This window comes from Myotis daubentonii, chromosome 6 (assembly GCF_963259705.1).
Source record: "Myotis daubentonii chromosome 6, mMyoDau2.1, whole genome shotgun sequence".
NCBI classification, from domain to species: domain Eukaryota; kingdom Metazoa; phylum Chordata; class Mammalia; order Chiroptera; family Vespertilionidae; genus Myotis; species Myotis daubentonii.
The window spans coordinates 5,151,666-5,169,293 of record NC_081845.1 but is presented as its reverse complement, the minus strand read 5'-3'; the positions used below and the strand labels follow the sequence as shown (position 1 = coordinate 5,169,293).

The 17,628-nt window shown below is 51.6% G+C and overlaps 1 protein-coding gene across 2 annotated transcripts in view; it reads left to right on the top strand.

Annotated features, from left to right (window-relative positions):
* The window catches only part of ZDHHC14 (zinc finger DHHC-type palmitoyltransferase 14), a 172,090-nt gene that overhangs the window by 109,118 nt on the left and 45,344 nt on the right, over positions 1-17,628 (top strand). For both annotated transcript variants that reach the window (XM_059699965.1, XM_059699966.1), the window contains exon 2: positions 6,228-6,388. In XM_059699965.1, the coding sequence (XP_059555948.1) occupies positions 6,228-6,388 (161 nt within the window). The remainder of the gene's footprint in view (positions 1-6,227; positions 6,389-17,628) is intronic.

Here is a 17,628-nt window from a genome sequence, read left to right as displayed (position 1 = left end):
TTTATGATCATTTGCCTTAACTGTTCATTATGGAAATGCATGGCAATGAAGACCCTGAAATTTAAAATAATAGGTTAACTTTGTGATTCCTGGAGCACAGGGACCCGCTAGGATGCAGCATCAACGAAGCAAGGCCACTTACACTTCCTGTGCCAGCTTTCATTGCCGACCTTGTTTTGATGTATAAAGAATAGCATCCGTATGCGTAAGTTCCCACAGAACAAAGCATCAAGCCCAGGCCATGTTGTAGTTATGGGTCCTGAGCCACAATTAACAGGATTTTTTTTTTTTTGTCTGTGCATCCATTTGCAGGCAGAATATTAACAGATGACTCATTTCGATATGGAAAAAGATTCTCCACTTTTTGTTCCCCAGGCCTCTTGGTTTTAATGTTTCTGCTACATCTTGTTGATACTGTTTTGGTTTTGTTTTTTAAGGAAAGCTAATCTTTCCCCAAAGAATGTCCTGTGGAAAAAAACAGAGAGACCTCGCTACCCGATAATGAAATCCAGATTTTCTATCTGAAATGTTGAAAAAGTTAGTTTAGTCCCAGGATTCTGTCCAAGGAACCAGTTTTACGTCAAATTCCAGCATGTGAGGCAGTCAGCCTCTGACTATGAAAGCAAGACTACTGACAGCATTGATTCTGGGACGTCAGTATCTGATGGCAAAATAAATGTGTCATAGTTAATGACAAAACACACTAATTGCATGGTGCCCGGTAATATGGCTCCCAGCAAACAGTTCCACCCATCATGTATGAAGACCGAAGCGCACGTAATTGTTTTTCCTAAAGATTTGAGAAGATGCCCGGCCGGCGTGGCTCAGGGCTTGAGCATTGACTTATCAACCAGGAGGTCGATTCCTAGTCAGGGCACAGGCCCGGGTTGTGGGCTCGATCCCCAGCGTGGGATGTGCAGGAGGCAGCCAATCAGTGATTCTCTCTCCTCATTGATGTTTCTCTCTCTCCCGTTCCCTTCCTTTCTGAAATCGCTGTGTGTGTGTGTGTGTGTGTGTGTGTGTGTGTGTGTGTGTGAGTTGAGAAGATTGCCATAGGAACTGAAAGAACTCCTGGTTACCTGGAAGGCCCTTCTTCAACTCTAAGCACAGGGAGCTGGCAGTTTACAATAGACATTCAGTCATCACATCGGAACTCAGCTCGCAGGGATGTGCGTGGGAGCAGGGGCGTTCCGAAGGCTGTGCATCTGTTAGCAGGTTTGGTCCGGTGCCACCATCACCCATTCCTTTTCTGCTGTGAAATGCATGCTTTCAGCTTCCCGTGCCCTCCCTCCAGCCACTTCCCCGCTGAGCTTCAGGAAGACTGAGACGCTGGCAGCCTTTTTCCGCGCGGCCCTGGCTGTATGTAGGTCGCGGTTCCTCGGATGGAAAGAGGACTCCGCTTGGTGTCTATAACTGTGGCAGCTGCAGCCTCAGCTTGTATCAAACCCAGAGCCTCGGGGAAGGGGGCTCCTCCTCGCAGATGCCACTCAAGATGGAGCTCCCAGCACAGTCGCTCAGAAATGGGGAGGAGCCATTTCTAGTGCTCTGGACTCGGGCTAGGAATTTTCTTCTCTCTTTGTGGAGCTTTGGCTGTCAGGCCCTGCAGTGGCGGAGGGCTGGCTGGTGGAGATCCCCCACTGGCCTGGCCTCTGGAGGTCTAGTGATCAGATCCGCTTGCTGCCTCCTCTTTACCAGAAGGACTGCAGACGTGCCCTGCTTTTCCGAGCAGCAGCTCAAAGGGATGTGTGTAGCTCTGGCCTCAGGGTTTGCTGAGGGGCGTGAATTCTGCTGCTTTTGTGAAGAGCATTGTCCAGAATTTCAAGGAGAAACTGACATGGTTCTTTGTCACATGGAGGCTGATAGGACAGAGGACTGTCAGCGCACCTCGTCTTGTACCAACTTGTACCAACATGAGGTGTTTCATCTGCTAGAACTTTAGCGTGTGGAAGGGCTAGAGGCTCAAGTTAACACATTGTATGCGGGAAACGTGTCTACACGTTTTACGTATTTATACGTTCTACCAGTGTAGTAGAGCGCGGGACACGTATTAATACGTTTTTTATAGACTAGCGGTAGAATGCGGGTAACGTATTAATACGTAAACTAAAGTTACCGTAATTTTACTGAACGTTGCCATTTGCGCAAAAAATTAGCAAAAATGGCCCGCGCCACCTGTTAGCGCGCGATAAAAACTACCCGCAAACAATGTGTTAATGCTGGGACCGTGTTCATTTATGTGACCGACTCAGGGAACCACGGAGAGTCCACACCTTGTAAACGCGGCCACGGAAGCCTCCTGGGCAGGCAGAGCCTCTGCGCCTGTTGGAAGAAAGTCATGGGACCCAGCAGGCTTGGGGGACAGAGAAGCGAGCCCAGGCACAGGCACATGGGGATGTGGAGGCCCCGGCTGACCTCACTTTCCTCTTTTCTGTGTTCCAGTAAACGTCGGTCAGTGGGTCCCATTCACTGAGTTCAACAAGTGTCACCAGGCACCTGCCATGCATGGCGCACGGTGGCGGGTCTCGCCCTGCGGGACTTCAGCCCAGCCAGGCACCGGAGGCCTGTCCACGGAGAGCCACAGTCCCGCAGGGAGGGCAGGGGCACGCGAACGTATCAGGGAGGGCCAGACAAAGAAGCCCTCCCTTCTGCTTGGGGAGAGCCGAGGTCAGCTTCTCACGGCGTCTTTAGAGGAACTTGAACGTTGGGGAGGCTTTAAGGAGCTGAGATGGGGCTGGTGGGCGGGGGGCTGTTTGGGAAGGCTGAGAGGTCCGCCCGCCCTTGAGTGTGAGAAAAGGGGAGTGGGACGGAGGACGAGGACGAGGAGGAGGAGAGACAAGACGGGCGTGTGCAATAGGATATGGATGGCAGACCAGGAGCGGGAACTTGATTCGGCAGGAAAAGGGGTGGTTGCAGGCTTCTGAGCGGAGCCGTGTGGGACAGAGCTGCCAGTGTCGGGGGCAGACTGAGAGGGCGGCCTGTGGTGGGCAGAGGGCTGGTCCCCCGGTGAGGAAGCCCGAGCCAAGGAATTGAGTGCAGCCAGGTTTTAGACAAGACAGGAACGGGGGGTGGGGGGCAAAGAGATGAGGGAGGAGCCTGGCCAGAGTGGCCCAGTGGTTGAGTGTTGACCTATGAACCAGGAGGTCACGGTCTGATTCCCGGTCAGAGCACATGCCCAGGTTTCAGGTTCCATCCCCAGTAGGGGGCGTGCAGGAAGCAGCAAATCCATGATTCTCTCTCATCATTGATGTTTCTATCTCTCTCTCCCTCTCCCTTCCTCTCTGAAATCAATAAAAATATTTTTTTAAAGAGAGAGAGAGAGAGAGAGAGAGAGAGAGAGGTAGAAGGGTGGGTTCTGGGTAGAAGGAAGGCAACGGTGCCTCAGGACAGTACACTTGAGTCCCGTGGGGGCTCTGAAGAACTCACAGACTCTGAGCGCGGTTTAAACATCTGGTTGACCCCCAATACAATAGCCACCTGGGATGGAGCTGTTCAGATCAGCACTTTCCAGCCCCCCTTCCCACCCTGAGCCACGGAGGGCCAGACGCACCTGCCAGATGGGTGCGAGGAGGAGGTTTAACTCATCGAGTTCGAAGTGTCCACGTTCACTGGGACTGTGCACTTTTAGTTCCCGTCATCTCGTGGCCGGGGACGCCCTGGACCCGCGTGTTCATGCAGGGGCAGGGGCGGGTCTGAGAGGGAGACGGAGAAAGTTGTGTTTCAGATTCACGTGTTGCTCCCACTGCAGCCCCGCGTTGGCATTCGGGTTCGGTGCAGTATATATGTGATTTTTGTTGTCAGTTTATTTTGAGTCTCAAAGGGAAGATGGTCATTTTCTGACCAGACTTTTATTCTCCACGTGTCTCAAGTTGCAATGCCAGCTCTGCACAAGCCCACTTGAGAGGAGGTTCATCCTTTACAATCTTCTTTCTCGTTGCCAGGACTCTAGGTGCAGGAAAATATTCCCATTACAAACCCAGGAGTGTACACTGAGTGCTATTTGCCACTTTCTTCAATCCTTATTTAACTTGAAGCTTTTCCGTTTTTATTAATTTTAGAGGGAGAGAGATGGAGAGAAACATTGATGTGAGAGAGAACCATGGATTGGTTGCCTCCTGTACGTGCCCTGAGCGGGGATTGAACCCAAGACCTTTTGTTGTATGGCACATTTCAACCGACTGAGCCACCCAGCCAGGGCAGCAATCGCCGTTTTTATGCAGAGCAGGCTTAGTTGGATTTATAAAGTCCTTTTCATAATTTAAGTGATGACTTCCCCAAAGGGGTTTTTTTTAGGTAGACTCTCTCACATATATTTTCCCACAGCAAGTTCCTTATATCTTTTTTTAGAAAATATATTTTTATTGATTTCAGAGAGGAAGGGAGAGGGGAGAGAGAGAGAGAGAAACATCAATGATGAGAGAGAATCATTGATCTGCTGCCTCCTGCATGCCCCCCTACTGGGGATCGAGCCCGCAACCCAGGCGTGTGCCCTTGACTGGAATCAAACCTGGGACCCTTCAGTCTGCAGGCCGATGCTCTAAAACCAGCTAGGGCAAGTTTTTTATATCTTCTTGCTCTCTTTGCTAAATTTGCTTTCCTATGAGAATCCCTGAGGATGTTAAAAAGGCTCCAAGTACCTGGGAGTTTGGGCGGGCCACATTGGAGCAGGAATGACAGTAGTTTTTTATGGTTTCCCATGAACCCTATGAAGAGAAGTCACAACCGGCAGTCCGGATGAGGTGACATGACGTTTGTTTGTTTGTTTGTTTTGCTCACTTTCTGCAGGTGGTCGGTGTGGGAGAGAGGAAGAGATGTTAGAAATGGCATATATTTTTGTCTCTGAATCACATGACTCTTGGAGGCCACCTGCCTGGCAGGAAGTCCCACCTGGTGGTGTTTGGGGTCCCCGTCCACCTTCTTAGAGTAGTTGGGACGCCTCTGGGTTTCTTCAGGGCAGGGCATTCAGGCGAGGCCGTGGGCCTGCAGTGCACGGTGACCACCCTTATGTCCACGCCACCATCCTCCTGGAGGCCCGGCCTCCGACTCACAGTGTCTGGCCCTGGCAAAGGGGATCATGGCCTGTGGTCCCTGAGGCCTGGACATCGCCTTGCCATCCCATCAGGCACCTTACCAGCCCCCGGTAAGCACTGCACGGGCGTGGGGTGCTGGTCCCCAACACCCCCACGACCGAGCCCAGCCACCTCCTCATCCTTCTCTAGCCCCAGTTTCGCCTTCAGTACCTGGAAGAGAGTCACTGATGAGGTGAGCCTCGGGGAGGCGCTTTTCACTCTGGCTGTTACAGCTCTGTGGTTGCGTGCTGTGCTCCTCGGCGCCCGTGATGGCGCTGAGCGTGGTGACAATAGATGGCCACGGCTACGCAGACCCTGTCCTTCACTCCGCCTCAGGCACTGAGCTAATTCTCACTCGGCCTCTCGCCCTCTGTGGCGTCAGGGGGCAGCGACTGTGGGCCAGGGCGTGGTGCGCCCAGCTGCCCTGGCCTCTGGCCCCCAGAGCCCTGCTGGCCTGGACTTGAGTCTGTCCAAGGACCCTTCCCCCGGCCACCGCCCTGGCTGCACGTCAGCTCCTGGGCTGGGGACAGTGAAGGGCTTCCCAGAATGCGCTGGCCGTGCTCAGCAATGGTAGCTCCAATCCTTCTGAAGAGCAGGCGGTTATAATATCCCAGCCACCGAACCCCTTTCATTCTTTCTGGAGACTGGTTGCAAGTTCATTTCCATAGCTCATTAACCTCTTTTAATAGATAAACTCCAAAAATATGGATTAAAAAATCTTTTTTTGCCTTTTGAGGGTGAATCCGCATTTCTCAGCATCTTGAGCCCCGGGTTGTGTGACCCAGTGAGGAAAGGCCAGCTCATTCTGGCGTCTCCAGGGACGGGAGGCAGGTCACAGACCCATGGCTGTGTCTGTATGTCCGGTGTTGATTGGACAGCAGGCTGTTCCCATTCTCCCGCCAGCGTCTGTGCGGGAGGCGCTGTGGGAGCTGAGGGCCTGGCTGGTTGTGGCGGGGGAGGGAGGGTTTCACCGTCTGCGGGAGAGAACGGTAGGCCTCCCCAAATGTAAATGCTGAGCGTAGATGAATTTTTAATGGAAATCAATTTCGCTTCTCCAAAGAAGCCTTTAGCTTCTTGGAAAATCTAGACTGCGTACTGCCGATTACTGACGTTATCTTTCCTTTCTCTCCCCCCACCCCCCGCCTTCCCACCTGCTGGCAGCTGCCCGTACCTCGCTGTGAAAATCACGCCTGCCATTCCCGTGGTTGGTGGCATCCTGTTCTTCTTTGTGATGGGGACCCTGCTTCGCACCAGCTTCAGTGACCCCGGCGTCCTTCCGCGAGCCACGCCTGATGAAGCCGCCGACCTGGAAAGGCAAATAGGTAACCCTGAAGATGTGCCCTTAGCCTCGGTCCCTTCCCACCCGGGCCCAGCCCAGGTGCCCCTGCGAGAGGGCCCGGGCGCTGCCGGGGACGAGGAGCTGCGGCGGAGTCCCCGAAGCCTTCACGCACTCTGTCCGCAGGATGACCTGAGTAGAAGGTGGGATGGAAGGTGGTCAGAGGTAAGACAGGACGGGTGCCCCTGCGGCGGCTGGGGGTGCCCCTCACCGAGCATCGCCACCGAGCTCCGTGTCCTGCTGTTTCCATGAAACCCAGGTGTCCACGTCGGTCCTGCCGGTCTGCGGTCGGTGCCTGTGCTCTGTGCTCTTTTGTGATCATAGCCTAACTCTGGCCCCATCGCATAAACCTGGAAACGGAGACTAAACTATAAACTAAACCTGAAACTACTGGTTCATTTCCCCGGCCAGTGACCAGAAAGAGTCTCTTTATTACAGCATAGCTAAGATACGTATTTGTGATCTATGTATTGAGATGAATAGCTTCAGTTTTCCTTAGATAATGAGATCCTATGATGAAGTTTACCACAATCCACTTGAAAGCTATTAAAACAAATCCTAATCCCTCGCACAACAAACTTTTAAAGTCCTTTTTTTATATTAAATTAGAGCTTTTTCTGGGAAGTGTGCATTTGTGAACTTGTAGCTGTGGGGGCGCGGTGATAATTGGACAGGAATGGCGGAGGGCAGTGAGGGCTCCGTGAATGTCAGGTGACGCATGAGAAACCGTGGGCAGACGTCCTCTCCCTGCTCCCCCGACGCCCGGGCACGGCGCCCAGCCTCACTCGCTGAAAGATCCCCTTGCCCCAGGGCAATGGGTGCAGGTCCTCAGTAGAAAGCGTCTGCTCTGGTCCACCACCCCCAGGCCCCGAGGCATGGCTGTGTCCTTCTCTGAGCTGCTGCCTCTATCCTTCGTCTCTGTCTCCTGGGAGGAGAGCGGTGAAGGAGTTGCTGGTGGGAGTGCATGGCGAGTAGTCAGGTGGGAAGCAGCCTTCCTGTGTCCTGAGGCAGAGAAGAAGGGGGAGGAAAATCCTTAAATACAGCTCCTTCTTAGTCATTGCATCTTGGGATTTCAAATAATTCATGCTTTCAGGCTTTGCATTTCTAGCACATTAATAATTTATAAAGGCTATCACTGAACTTGATCACTTCCAAGCACGTTTGTGGGGAAGAAGTTAAATGGAAGAAGTCTCAGCCCTCGTTCTTTCCAGGTTGACATGTCAGAGGGGAGAGGGGGACTCGGGCACAGTGTCCTCCAGGGAACAGGACTAGCCTATAGAAACTGCGCCGTCTGTGCCACATCACAGGAGCTTGTAGCTACAACGTGGGTGAGCCTTAAAACGTTATGCCAAGTGAAAGAGGCCAGATCGGAAGACTGTTTTGTGCTTATATGATTCTGTTCACGTGAAATGCCCAGAAAGGGCAGATCTTTAGAGAGAAAGCAGGCTGGTGACGGCCTGGGCTGGGGTGGGGGATGAGGGTTGATGCACACAGACATGCCAGGACTGTTTGGAATAATGAAAATGATCTAAAATTAGGTTGCAGTGATAACAAATTTGCTAAAACCATTCTACTACACATTTGTAATGGATACTACACTATCACAACTACACTATTACGGTGTGTAAGTTATAACACAGAACATCCGCCAAAGCTATAAAGGATGGAGAGGGGAAGGAGAGAGGAGGAAGATGGGCTCCCCGCTCTGAGCTGTGTGACCCTAGGCTGGTCTGCACCTTCTGAATGTCATACTTCCTGCTCTCATCCGTAAATGGGGACCGTGACACACATCCTGTAGGGTTCTTGTCAGGTTAGCTCAGCGAATGGTAGTACTTTTCTAAGAGAAATTATCCTCTTTCCCCACCCAGTTCTCTCTTCACCTTCCACAAACATAGATTCTCATAAAAACCGACCCGCAATGTGGTTGGAGTGGACGGCAGTGCTGGTAGTGGGGGTTCTAATACTTCATATCGAGCCCTCCATGTGTTTCTGTGGAAAATAACATTATGTTTCAGTGGAATCTTAGCACATTTATTTTGTGCTATCTAACTAAAAACATGAAAAATGAGACTTAGAAACTTTTTATTATTAGGGTTATTAATTCTAATTATTTGTAGTATACCTCTACTTCTAGAAGCCCATAATACCCGCCCGAAGTCAGCCCTCTGGGTAACTTGTTAAAGGTTTGCCGAGGATCTGAACACCCCGTCTTCAGCCTCCTGGTGAGCGGGAGGCTGTGTGTCTCAGTCTTGACAAGTCTCCTGAAACGCCTTACACAGTGTTTTTCTGAAAGAACTTTCCCGGTAACTTATATTGTCACCAAATAGACAGCAAAGAAGGGCAGCAGGGCCCAGGGAGGCCTCGATGGGTCCCTGGAGTCCTGCTTGGAAACGAGTCTCGGAAACTCCATTTCTTTAGTTCACTCGGACAGCCAGACACTCAGCGACTGGTTTGGGATCAGAGCGTTTTGTTTCGATTAGAGATAGACCTCTCCAGGCAGCACAGCAGCGGGCCTCGCTCTGCTCACGCCCACGTGCACCCTGCACCTTCTTTCCCGGCCCCCGGCCCTCCTGAGGAAGCGAAAGCCAGGAAGTCAGCCGCGGGCTGAAATGGGACCTCGTCTGGCTGTGGGGCTCCCAAAACAAGGCGAGTTACTTAGGAAGCTCTCCTGTGACAAGGTAACCCTGACACCAAGAAGTGATCCTGCCGGGGAGGTGGAATCGGATCCGAGGAAGCTGGTGGACTTCAAAAAGTCGCCTGCGCTGTGGCAGAGCCTGAACACTGTTCACTGGGCACTTGTGCTACCGGCTAGAGCACCACTCTGCCCGACAGTGCGGCGTGCGTGCGTGCGTGTGTGTGTGTGTGTGTGTGTGTGTGTGTGTGTGTGTGTCCCTCCTCCCTGTCTCTTGCCCTCCCTCTCTCTTTGTCCCTCTCTTCCTCCAGCCCTCCCTCTTACTTCTCCCCCTCTCCCCCCTCCTCCATCTTCACCTCTCCTCCCCCTCCTCTCCTTTTCCTCTCCTCCTTCTCTTTTCCTCCTCTTCCTTCTTCCTCTCTCACCTTCCCACCCCTACTCTTTCGGTCAAATTCTCATACAAAACACGTTCTTGTAGTACACAGAGCTAATCAGTATTTCTAAGACTAAAGTTTATCTCGCACCGATTCCTAAATTAGGCCTCAGAGTCGACCTCCCTGGAGGAGGGTTAGGAAGGCGGCTCGGTGGCTCTGGGTGCTGGGGAGGCACAGGCCCTGCTGGCAGCCCGTCTGCGCCGGCGCAGAGAGCCCAGGGCCTGGGAGGACTTCCATGGGGACAGGATGGTGTCAGCACCTATTCCACTTGCCAGACTTTTCCCTCCAAAGACTCTCATTCTGTGTTTCACAGTAGAAATATTATAATTGCAATTTTAACAGCACCAATGGATTTCTGTTGAAGAAAATACTTTCCGAGAACACTATTACACCGATTTAAGACCATAGTCAATTTTCTCTATTGCAAAGCTAAACCATTTCCAATTTTTCCCACTTACATTTTTATTTTACTAAAATTATTTTTATTGGAGTAATTGCTTTCTCTACATAAAATTTATAACTGGTTTTTTATATCACAAACATTGCAATATGAATTTTCTTACAGAACTGTTCTATCCACTAAGTCAAATTTTCCTGGTGATTTAATATTTTACCATGTACATTTTTTAAGCCATTATTGATTTCTTTTTTTGTTAGTTATTCCTACTGGTAGTATTCACCATAAAGTTACTTTAAATTTTTATGGTTTCTTATTTTTTGCCTTGTGATGATTCTGCTGTCTGTGGTTGATCTGTGGTTAAATCTTTCACACGCTCTGCGAGCACTGTGTGCACTGCACACTAGATGTCCACACTTCTGAATATGCTAAAAAAAAAAAAAAAAAAAAAAAAAGGTGAAAAAGCCAGCAGGCAGCAGGGGTGGTTAATTTGACTTTTGCCCGTTTTCTTTTCGGACGGTGACATTTTCTGACCATGTTCCCCAATTCTTATTTGCATCCCGACTCACCTCCAGAGTGCCCGCGGCTTATCCCCTGTGGAATTCTTGTTGCAGTGGTCGCTTCGGCGTCTCATGACCATTCTGTGAGGCTCGCGCACTGTTCAGAGTCCCCCGCCTTCCCCACCCCACCCCCTGCTGCTCTGCGCCCTGTTCTCCCCAGACTGACTGTGACGCCGATTCATTAGCTTTGGGACCGTCCCTTCCAGGCACCCGCTTAAGCATTTAGCTGCGCCCCTTAGAATGAAACATTCCCGTGCTTGTCCTGTACAGCAGTGGCTTATTGGCCCACGATGAGCAGGTAGAACAGTAGCAGTAGCTAGTTCTCACCGAGGGCTTCTCCCGTGCCGGGCAGCCGGCATCATGTAGCTCTTCCCATGACGACCTCACCCAACGCTCACGACCGCCGCTCGCCGGCACTGAGTCACTGTAAGCGCTCCGACTGCATTGATGAGAAAGCTGGGGCTCAGGAGGAAGCGTCATTTCCCACAGGTCCCTGGGCCAGGGCTGGGGTTCGTGCAGGTCCGTGCCCTGAGCCACAGCACAGCACTGCCCACCATCTAGTTGCCTTGGGGAGCCAGGCCCTGAGGGCCGTAAGTCATAGTCTGTCTCCATCGTCCAGCCCTCAACTCTCCTGTCCCATCCGCTGCCTCTCCCATCACATCACGGTGGCGGCTGGAGGGCCTGGTTCTCAAATCCTGGCCCTCGTGGCAGAGAAGGAAGAAGTACAGTGGGGCCTTGACTTACGAGTGCCCCGACTAACAAGTTTTTCGAGATACGAGCCGTCTCTTGGCCGATTTTTTGCTTTGAGTTGCGAGCTAAACTTCGGGTTACGAGCCAGCTTCAGATACCCCACTACTAGCTGGCGCAGCGAATGTCACAGTGAACACCACAACATCAGCCCAGCATCACGTGTCTCACTCGTTCACTGTTGATTTGACTTGCTAGTAATTTGAGTTACGAGCTCCGTCACGGAACGAATTAAACTCGTAAGTCAAGGCCCCACTGTACAGGGAAGCTACAGTGACCTGGCGCGCCTGTTGGAGCCGCCTGGCGATACCGGGGCCTCTCCAGTGATGTCGGACGCGTCCCCCCATCAGGTTCCCCAAGGTGCTCGTGAAGGAGCCAGGGAAAGTGGGCAGCGGGCGTCCCCCGTGTCCGAAATACCTTCTGGAAGAGACAAAGGCTTTTGAAAAAGCTGGCATTCGAGGAATAAAAAACAGTAGATCCCTATTTGTGGGAAATTGCTAGCTTTTTAAAAAAATATATTTTATTGATTTTTTTTACAGAGAGAAGGGAGAGGGATAGAGAGTTAGAAACATCGATGAGGGAGAAACATCGATCAGCTGCCTCCTGCACACCCCCCACTGGAGATGTGCCCGCAACCCAGGTACATGCCCCTGACCGGAATCGAACCTGGGACCCTTGAGTCCACAGGCCGACGCTCCATCCACTGAGCCAAACCGGTCAGGGCGAAATTGCTAGCTTTGTGCAGTGTGCACAGATGCCTGGGAAGGGGAGGCCGCCATCCTCCTGCACAAACACAAACACAGGGTGGTGCCTCGGAAAGTCAGAATGCCTCACTGTCCCTTTAAAAACAAATCCCAGCCGGGAGAGCTGGAACCAGATGTCACCGTCCAAATTACGGTGTTCGGTGTTCGGGGAAATACCACGAGGCTTTGAAGGTTTACTTCTGAGGGAGGGAAGGAGCTGGAGACAGTTTTCATCCGGAAAGTTCACTGGGGCCTGTATGACTTCTTCCCATAAAACGCCAGTGTGTGGGAGTGTCCATGGTGTGGCAACCAAAGCCAGTTTCTGATTTGAACGTATCTCCTCGTCTGTGAGGTTGGGATGGGGCCTGTGCTGGTCGGAGTGGAGACTTATACTGACGGAGGCAGCACCCACAGCTCCACTGTCTCATGATGCCCTGACAGGGTCCCCTTCGCGGCCCTCCAGGCGGCTCCGTGGGTGGCACGCGGTGCACGGCTCCTATTCACAGGAACAGAAATTTAGATGAGGGGGCCCTTTAACCTGATGAGATCACACTTTCAATTCAGGCTGCTCTGAGCTTGGGAATCGAAGTTCCTAAACCCACATAGTGTTTTAGTGGCTCCCGTACTTCCCATCCTGAATCCACTGGGTGCCTCTCCTCACATAGTTGAAGGTGTGACTTGCCTATGTGTACATATGCACAATTCTGTAGGGAAGATTGGAATCTTTTAGAATTGGTGAACTCCTCCCTAAAAGCAATGGTCTTACTTCATTTCAGGTAAGGGGACTCTCTCTCTCTCTCTAAATCTCTCTCTCTCTCTCTCTCTCTCTCTCTCTCTTTCTCTCAACCTTTATCTCTCAGCACCAGTGTCACATTCTTTCACGAGTTTGTGTTCAATCAGCAAAATGATGGCATAGAACAGTGTTGACACGCTTTGCTTAAAAAGAAAGGAAACGCACTGTAATTATAATCAGTTCTGTACCCCGGGCCATGGGAGGGGAAGGATGATGAAGTAACAAGGGTGAGGAAAAGGTCAGCCTCGAGGGAGCATGGGAAGCGAAAGACCAAACGGCATGAAAAGGGTGGAAAAATGGGGACCATGTGGTTCAAGAATATGCCACAGGGGGTCCGGAGCACGTGACTGGAGATCTAAGGCCACCCTCCCCGCCGGGCACGGAGACAGCTGCCAACGCGGAGACCCTCCCAGCTACCGAGAGGGCCTCCTGCCTGCAGGCGTGCTGGTCCGCCGCAGTGCTCCTCGGCGCAGGACATCCCAGCAGTCCTGGCCAGCATCCTGGACAAGCCCTCAGCTTACAGACCGGCAGGCGAGGCTCAGAGGGAGACAGGTACACATCCGCCTGTGCTTGCACAGAGCTCCTCGGTGACAGCCCCAGGGCCAAGCCCCTACTCCACATGAGGTCCTGTGCCTCTCCTTGGACTTGTTTGCTTCTGAAACATAAACCCTAAATCCTTGTTACTCAAAGCAAGGTCCGAGGTCCAGGAGAGAGCCACATCAACACACCTGGGAGCCTAGGAGACAGGCCGGACCGCAGGCCCTGCCCACCAGCTGAGCCAGGAGCTGCCTTTTAAACAAGACAGCAGTGGTTCCTGAAAGCTGAGAAGCCCGGCCTTGATGCCTTCCCACCTCTCAGTGGTGATGGTGACCCTGACCATGACCCGACCTGCGACTTCCTCTCCCACAGTCAGCGTCTGCTTCCCCTCCGCTTAAGCTCTCAAGTCATATTTTAACGGCAGCCCCATTCAGTGGAACAACCTCCCTGCAGCGCCTATAAGTGGTATCTTATTCTTTTAAAAAAAATACATTTTTATTGAACTCAGAAAGGAAGGGAGAGGGAGGGAGAGAGAGATAAAAACATCAGTGATGAGAGAGAATCATTGATTGGCTTCTCCCTGCACACCCCACACCAGGGGCTGAGCCCGCAACCTGGGCATGTGCCCTGACCGGGAATCAAACCGTGACCTCCTGGTTCACAGATCAGTGCTCAACCACTGAGCCACGCTGACTTATTATTATTACTTATTATTATTATTGCTTATTAATAATAACTATGTCAATAAATCCATTTTATTTGGATAGTGCTTTACCGATTTCAAAGTCCATATGTTTTTATTAGAAGTTAACTGGCTATGGGAAGGGGCTCTCCCACTTGCTGTGTGACCTTGGGGAAAGTTTTACCTTCTCTGGGCCCTGATTTCACTGTATGTACAGTCACCCGCTGAGGGCAAAGGTCCATCCCAGCGTTACCATTCTGATTCCAGAAAGAAATCCTTCTCCCTCCTTTGCTTGGCCCTGGAAGTCCAGGAACCTGAATACTTCAGAGACTCGTTAGCCTGTTCAGCTGCTTAAACGGAAGGAAAGGCATATTCCGTTAATAACTTTAGAATGCAGAGCTACGTGCACACCCATGTAAACTCAACAGGTATACTGTATGTGCTGCAAAATAAGTGAGATTTAAATGACTCGCGGGAATATTGCTGTCATTATTTAACTGGTAAGCTTGGGACGTAAAGCAAGAGGGTGAAACAATAGCTCTTTTGAGTGAAGGAGTGAGTCAGTCCACCAGGAAGGTTTTAGAGGGAAGTCAAAGATACAGCACTTCACCCAGGAGTAGGCAGGGCGTGTGGGGCTGAGATCTAGAGGGCGCTGGGTGGGAGGAGGAGGGAGGCGAGAATGGCTTTTCAGGAGAGAAAGCCCCGGAGAAGGTTCATCAGCAGAATGGGCCGCTCTTGGGGCCTGGAAGTGGGAAGCGTTTTCTTCTTATGAGGGTAGCGTAGTGGGAAAGGCAGCTCAGGAACCAAAGGAAACAAAGGACTCCCTGAGGAGGAAGGAGAGGGACCTGGGAGGAGGCAGGGGAGGCTGAGCAGGGGCGGGGAGGGAGCCTGGGAGGGGAGCCCGCCCACGCTGAGCAGCAGACAGAAGCCAGAGGAGTCAGATGGTCAGAGAAGCAGTAGGTGGTGGGCCACTGAGGCTCTCTCGGGAAGAGCTTTTTTGTTTTATTTAACAGACCAGGGAACAGTACCCCCTGCGAACATGGCACTGTGTTGAGATGTCGCTTTGGGGGCTGTGATATTCATGAACTTAAGCCACAATCGTTACCCTCTGACACTTCGTTATAATGGAACCGACTTGTGGTTTGCTTTCCGAGTGAATTTCTCCTTCCTTTCAGCATTGAATGCTATAGAGGGGGACTGGTGGCCAGTTTGGGGGGGCTGTACCTTCCTTCCCTTCTGTGCCCTGGAACACGGTCTGAGTTGTGGGAGACAGAGCAACGGTACTTTGTGAAAAGGTCTGAGGCTCAGAACTGTTGCCTGAGGACACGAGTCATGGATATCTGCTGTGTCCCCAGAGTGGACATGGGCAGTGGGGCCCAGCTGTGGCCAGTGCAGAGGCTGGAAGGCACAAGTGAGAGAGGGCGGGGGAGTAGGGCTGCCCGTGGGGAGCTTGGCGGGGTCCTCAGTGAGGCTCTTCTTGCCACCATGGAGAGTGAGGAAAAAACTCCTCATGTTTGTCCTGGACCCAAATGTACCTTCTGAGGCTCCTGGAGGAAAAGTGTGGCTTACACAGGTGATGGAGGTGAGGACCCTTGTTTGGAAACTGTAGATTAACACCTTTCAGAAAACAGAAATCCGAGTGGGTGAATGCCACCAAAATTTGGAGAGTGCACTTGAAAAATCTATTTTCCTTTAAGGGTGGAGACTTGCTCCTTACACTTAATGGAAATCAAATAGGATGGAACCTCCAGGGACCCTCACCAAAAAAGTCACACCCGAAGATGTGCTGATCAGAATGTCCACTAGAAACACAATGCAAGCTCCGCATGTAATTGTAAATTTTCCAGCAGCGACAATTTAAAAAGTGGAAAGGAACAGGTAAAATTAATATTATAATATATTTTAATCTAGTATATCCAAAATATTATCATTTCAACGGGTATTCAGTATAAAAAAATACTTAAAAAATCTCTTACCTTCTTTATGTTGGTCCTGTCTTGTCCCTGAGTATTTCACTCTCCGGCACATTAATCCCCAGCCGCCACCTTCCTGTGCCCAGTAGACACACGGGGCTGGTGGTTGCCGTGCTGGGCAGCACAGACTTAGAGGACAAGAAGTTGGACCTAAATAGTTCCTGGAATCTCAGAGTTATTGAGACTGTTTATCTTGTTTTGGACTATTTGAAAGAAAAGCTGGGGCGAATGGTTTTTAACTTCATCCATTTTGTTTGTTTGTTTTGAAGGAGAAGTTCATAACATGCATTCACCCCCTAGCTCACGGAGCGTGTATTTACCGGGTGCTCACTGAGCACGAGGCACCGTGGTAATGGGAAATTATGCTCTTACCAAGTTCTTCTTCGGGTTTCTGTCTGTGTAATTGTGAGGTTATAAACAGTGGAGTCATCTGAAATACCTGAACAGACTCTTTGTGCTGCTAATTATCGGGGTCACACTCCATGCCGTTTCATGAGGCCACCGGTCCTTAGGCTTGAGCGGGCAGAGAGCCACCTGAAGGAGCTGTTACCGGGCTGCGGGCCCCCGCCCAGAGTCGGAGTCAGTAGGTCAGGGTGGGGCCCGTCACTGAATTTCTGACAGTTCCCAGGAGTTGTTAATGACGCGGGGCTGGAAGCCACCCTTTGAGAAGCACAGTTTCCCCTTGAAGATCCTTCACCTTTTATGTATCCACATGTCTGGAGGCAGAGTTGAGCATCTCTGGAGGGTTGAACAAACACAAGTTTTCATGCATCTCAGAGGGGTTAGTTGGGGAATGGGTGGATCGCCTTCCTGTGGTCTGTTTCCCAAGTGGGAAATGCCTTGAGAAACTTGAGAACAGAACCTGGATGAGTGACCTAGTGTGGGCTCATCTAGGGGAGCATCCCATGTTTTCACCTTGGGGACCAGCCCCACAGATCATGGCCGAGCAACCCCCCCGTGCACAGACCCACTGCGTGCGAAGGACCGAGGAGCTGCCATGGAGCACCTGCCACAGGTTTCCAGGCCTCATACTTGAACTGGGGGAGAGGGGAGAGGGTTGGGTATCCCATGGTTACCAAAGCCCTTGGGTGCCGTGCACCTCCAAAGAATGTGTAAGACACTCCTTCTGCCTCCTGTAGGGGACAGCTGATCCCTAAAGCCAGGTGTAGCCGTTGTCATTCCCAGTGTGGAACTGTCGTGTGCATGTGCTCAGACAGTGTGAACCGCCGTGTGTGCTCAGACAATGTGGAACTGCCGTGTGAGCTCAGACAATGTGAACTGCCGTGTGTGCTCAGACAGTGTGGAACTGCCGTGTGTGCTCAGACAATGTGAACCGCCGTGTGTGCTCAGACAACATGGAACCGCCGTGTGTGCTCAGACAATGTGAACCGCCGTGTGTGCTCAGACAATGTGAACCGCCGTGTGTGCTCAGACAACATGGAACCGCCGTGTGTGCTCAGACAATGTGAACCGCCGTGTGTGCTCAGACAACATGGAACCGCCGTGTGTGCTCAGACAATGTGCACTGCCGTTTTATGTGTTTTGTCAAGGGCTGCTCCAAAGCCACAATCGTCACAGGGGCACCCGGGGGACACATGTGATCTTACAAGGTGTAAATCGTATGCACGCGCTCAGGTACAAGGATGCACCTGGGGTGGGGAGGGTCGGGCTGTCCTGGTGCCAGTGAGGCCAGGACCTCTGACCTGGCCCTGGTAACACTCCTGCGTC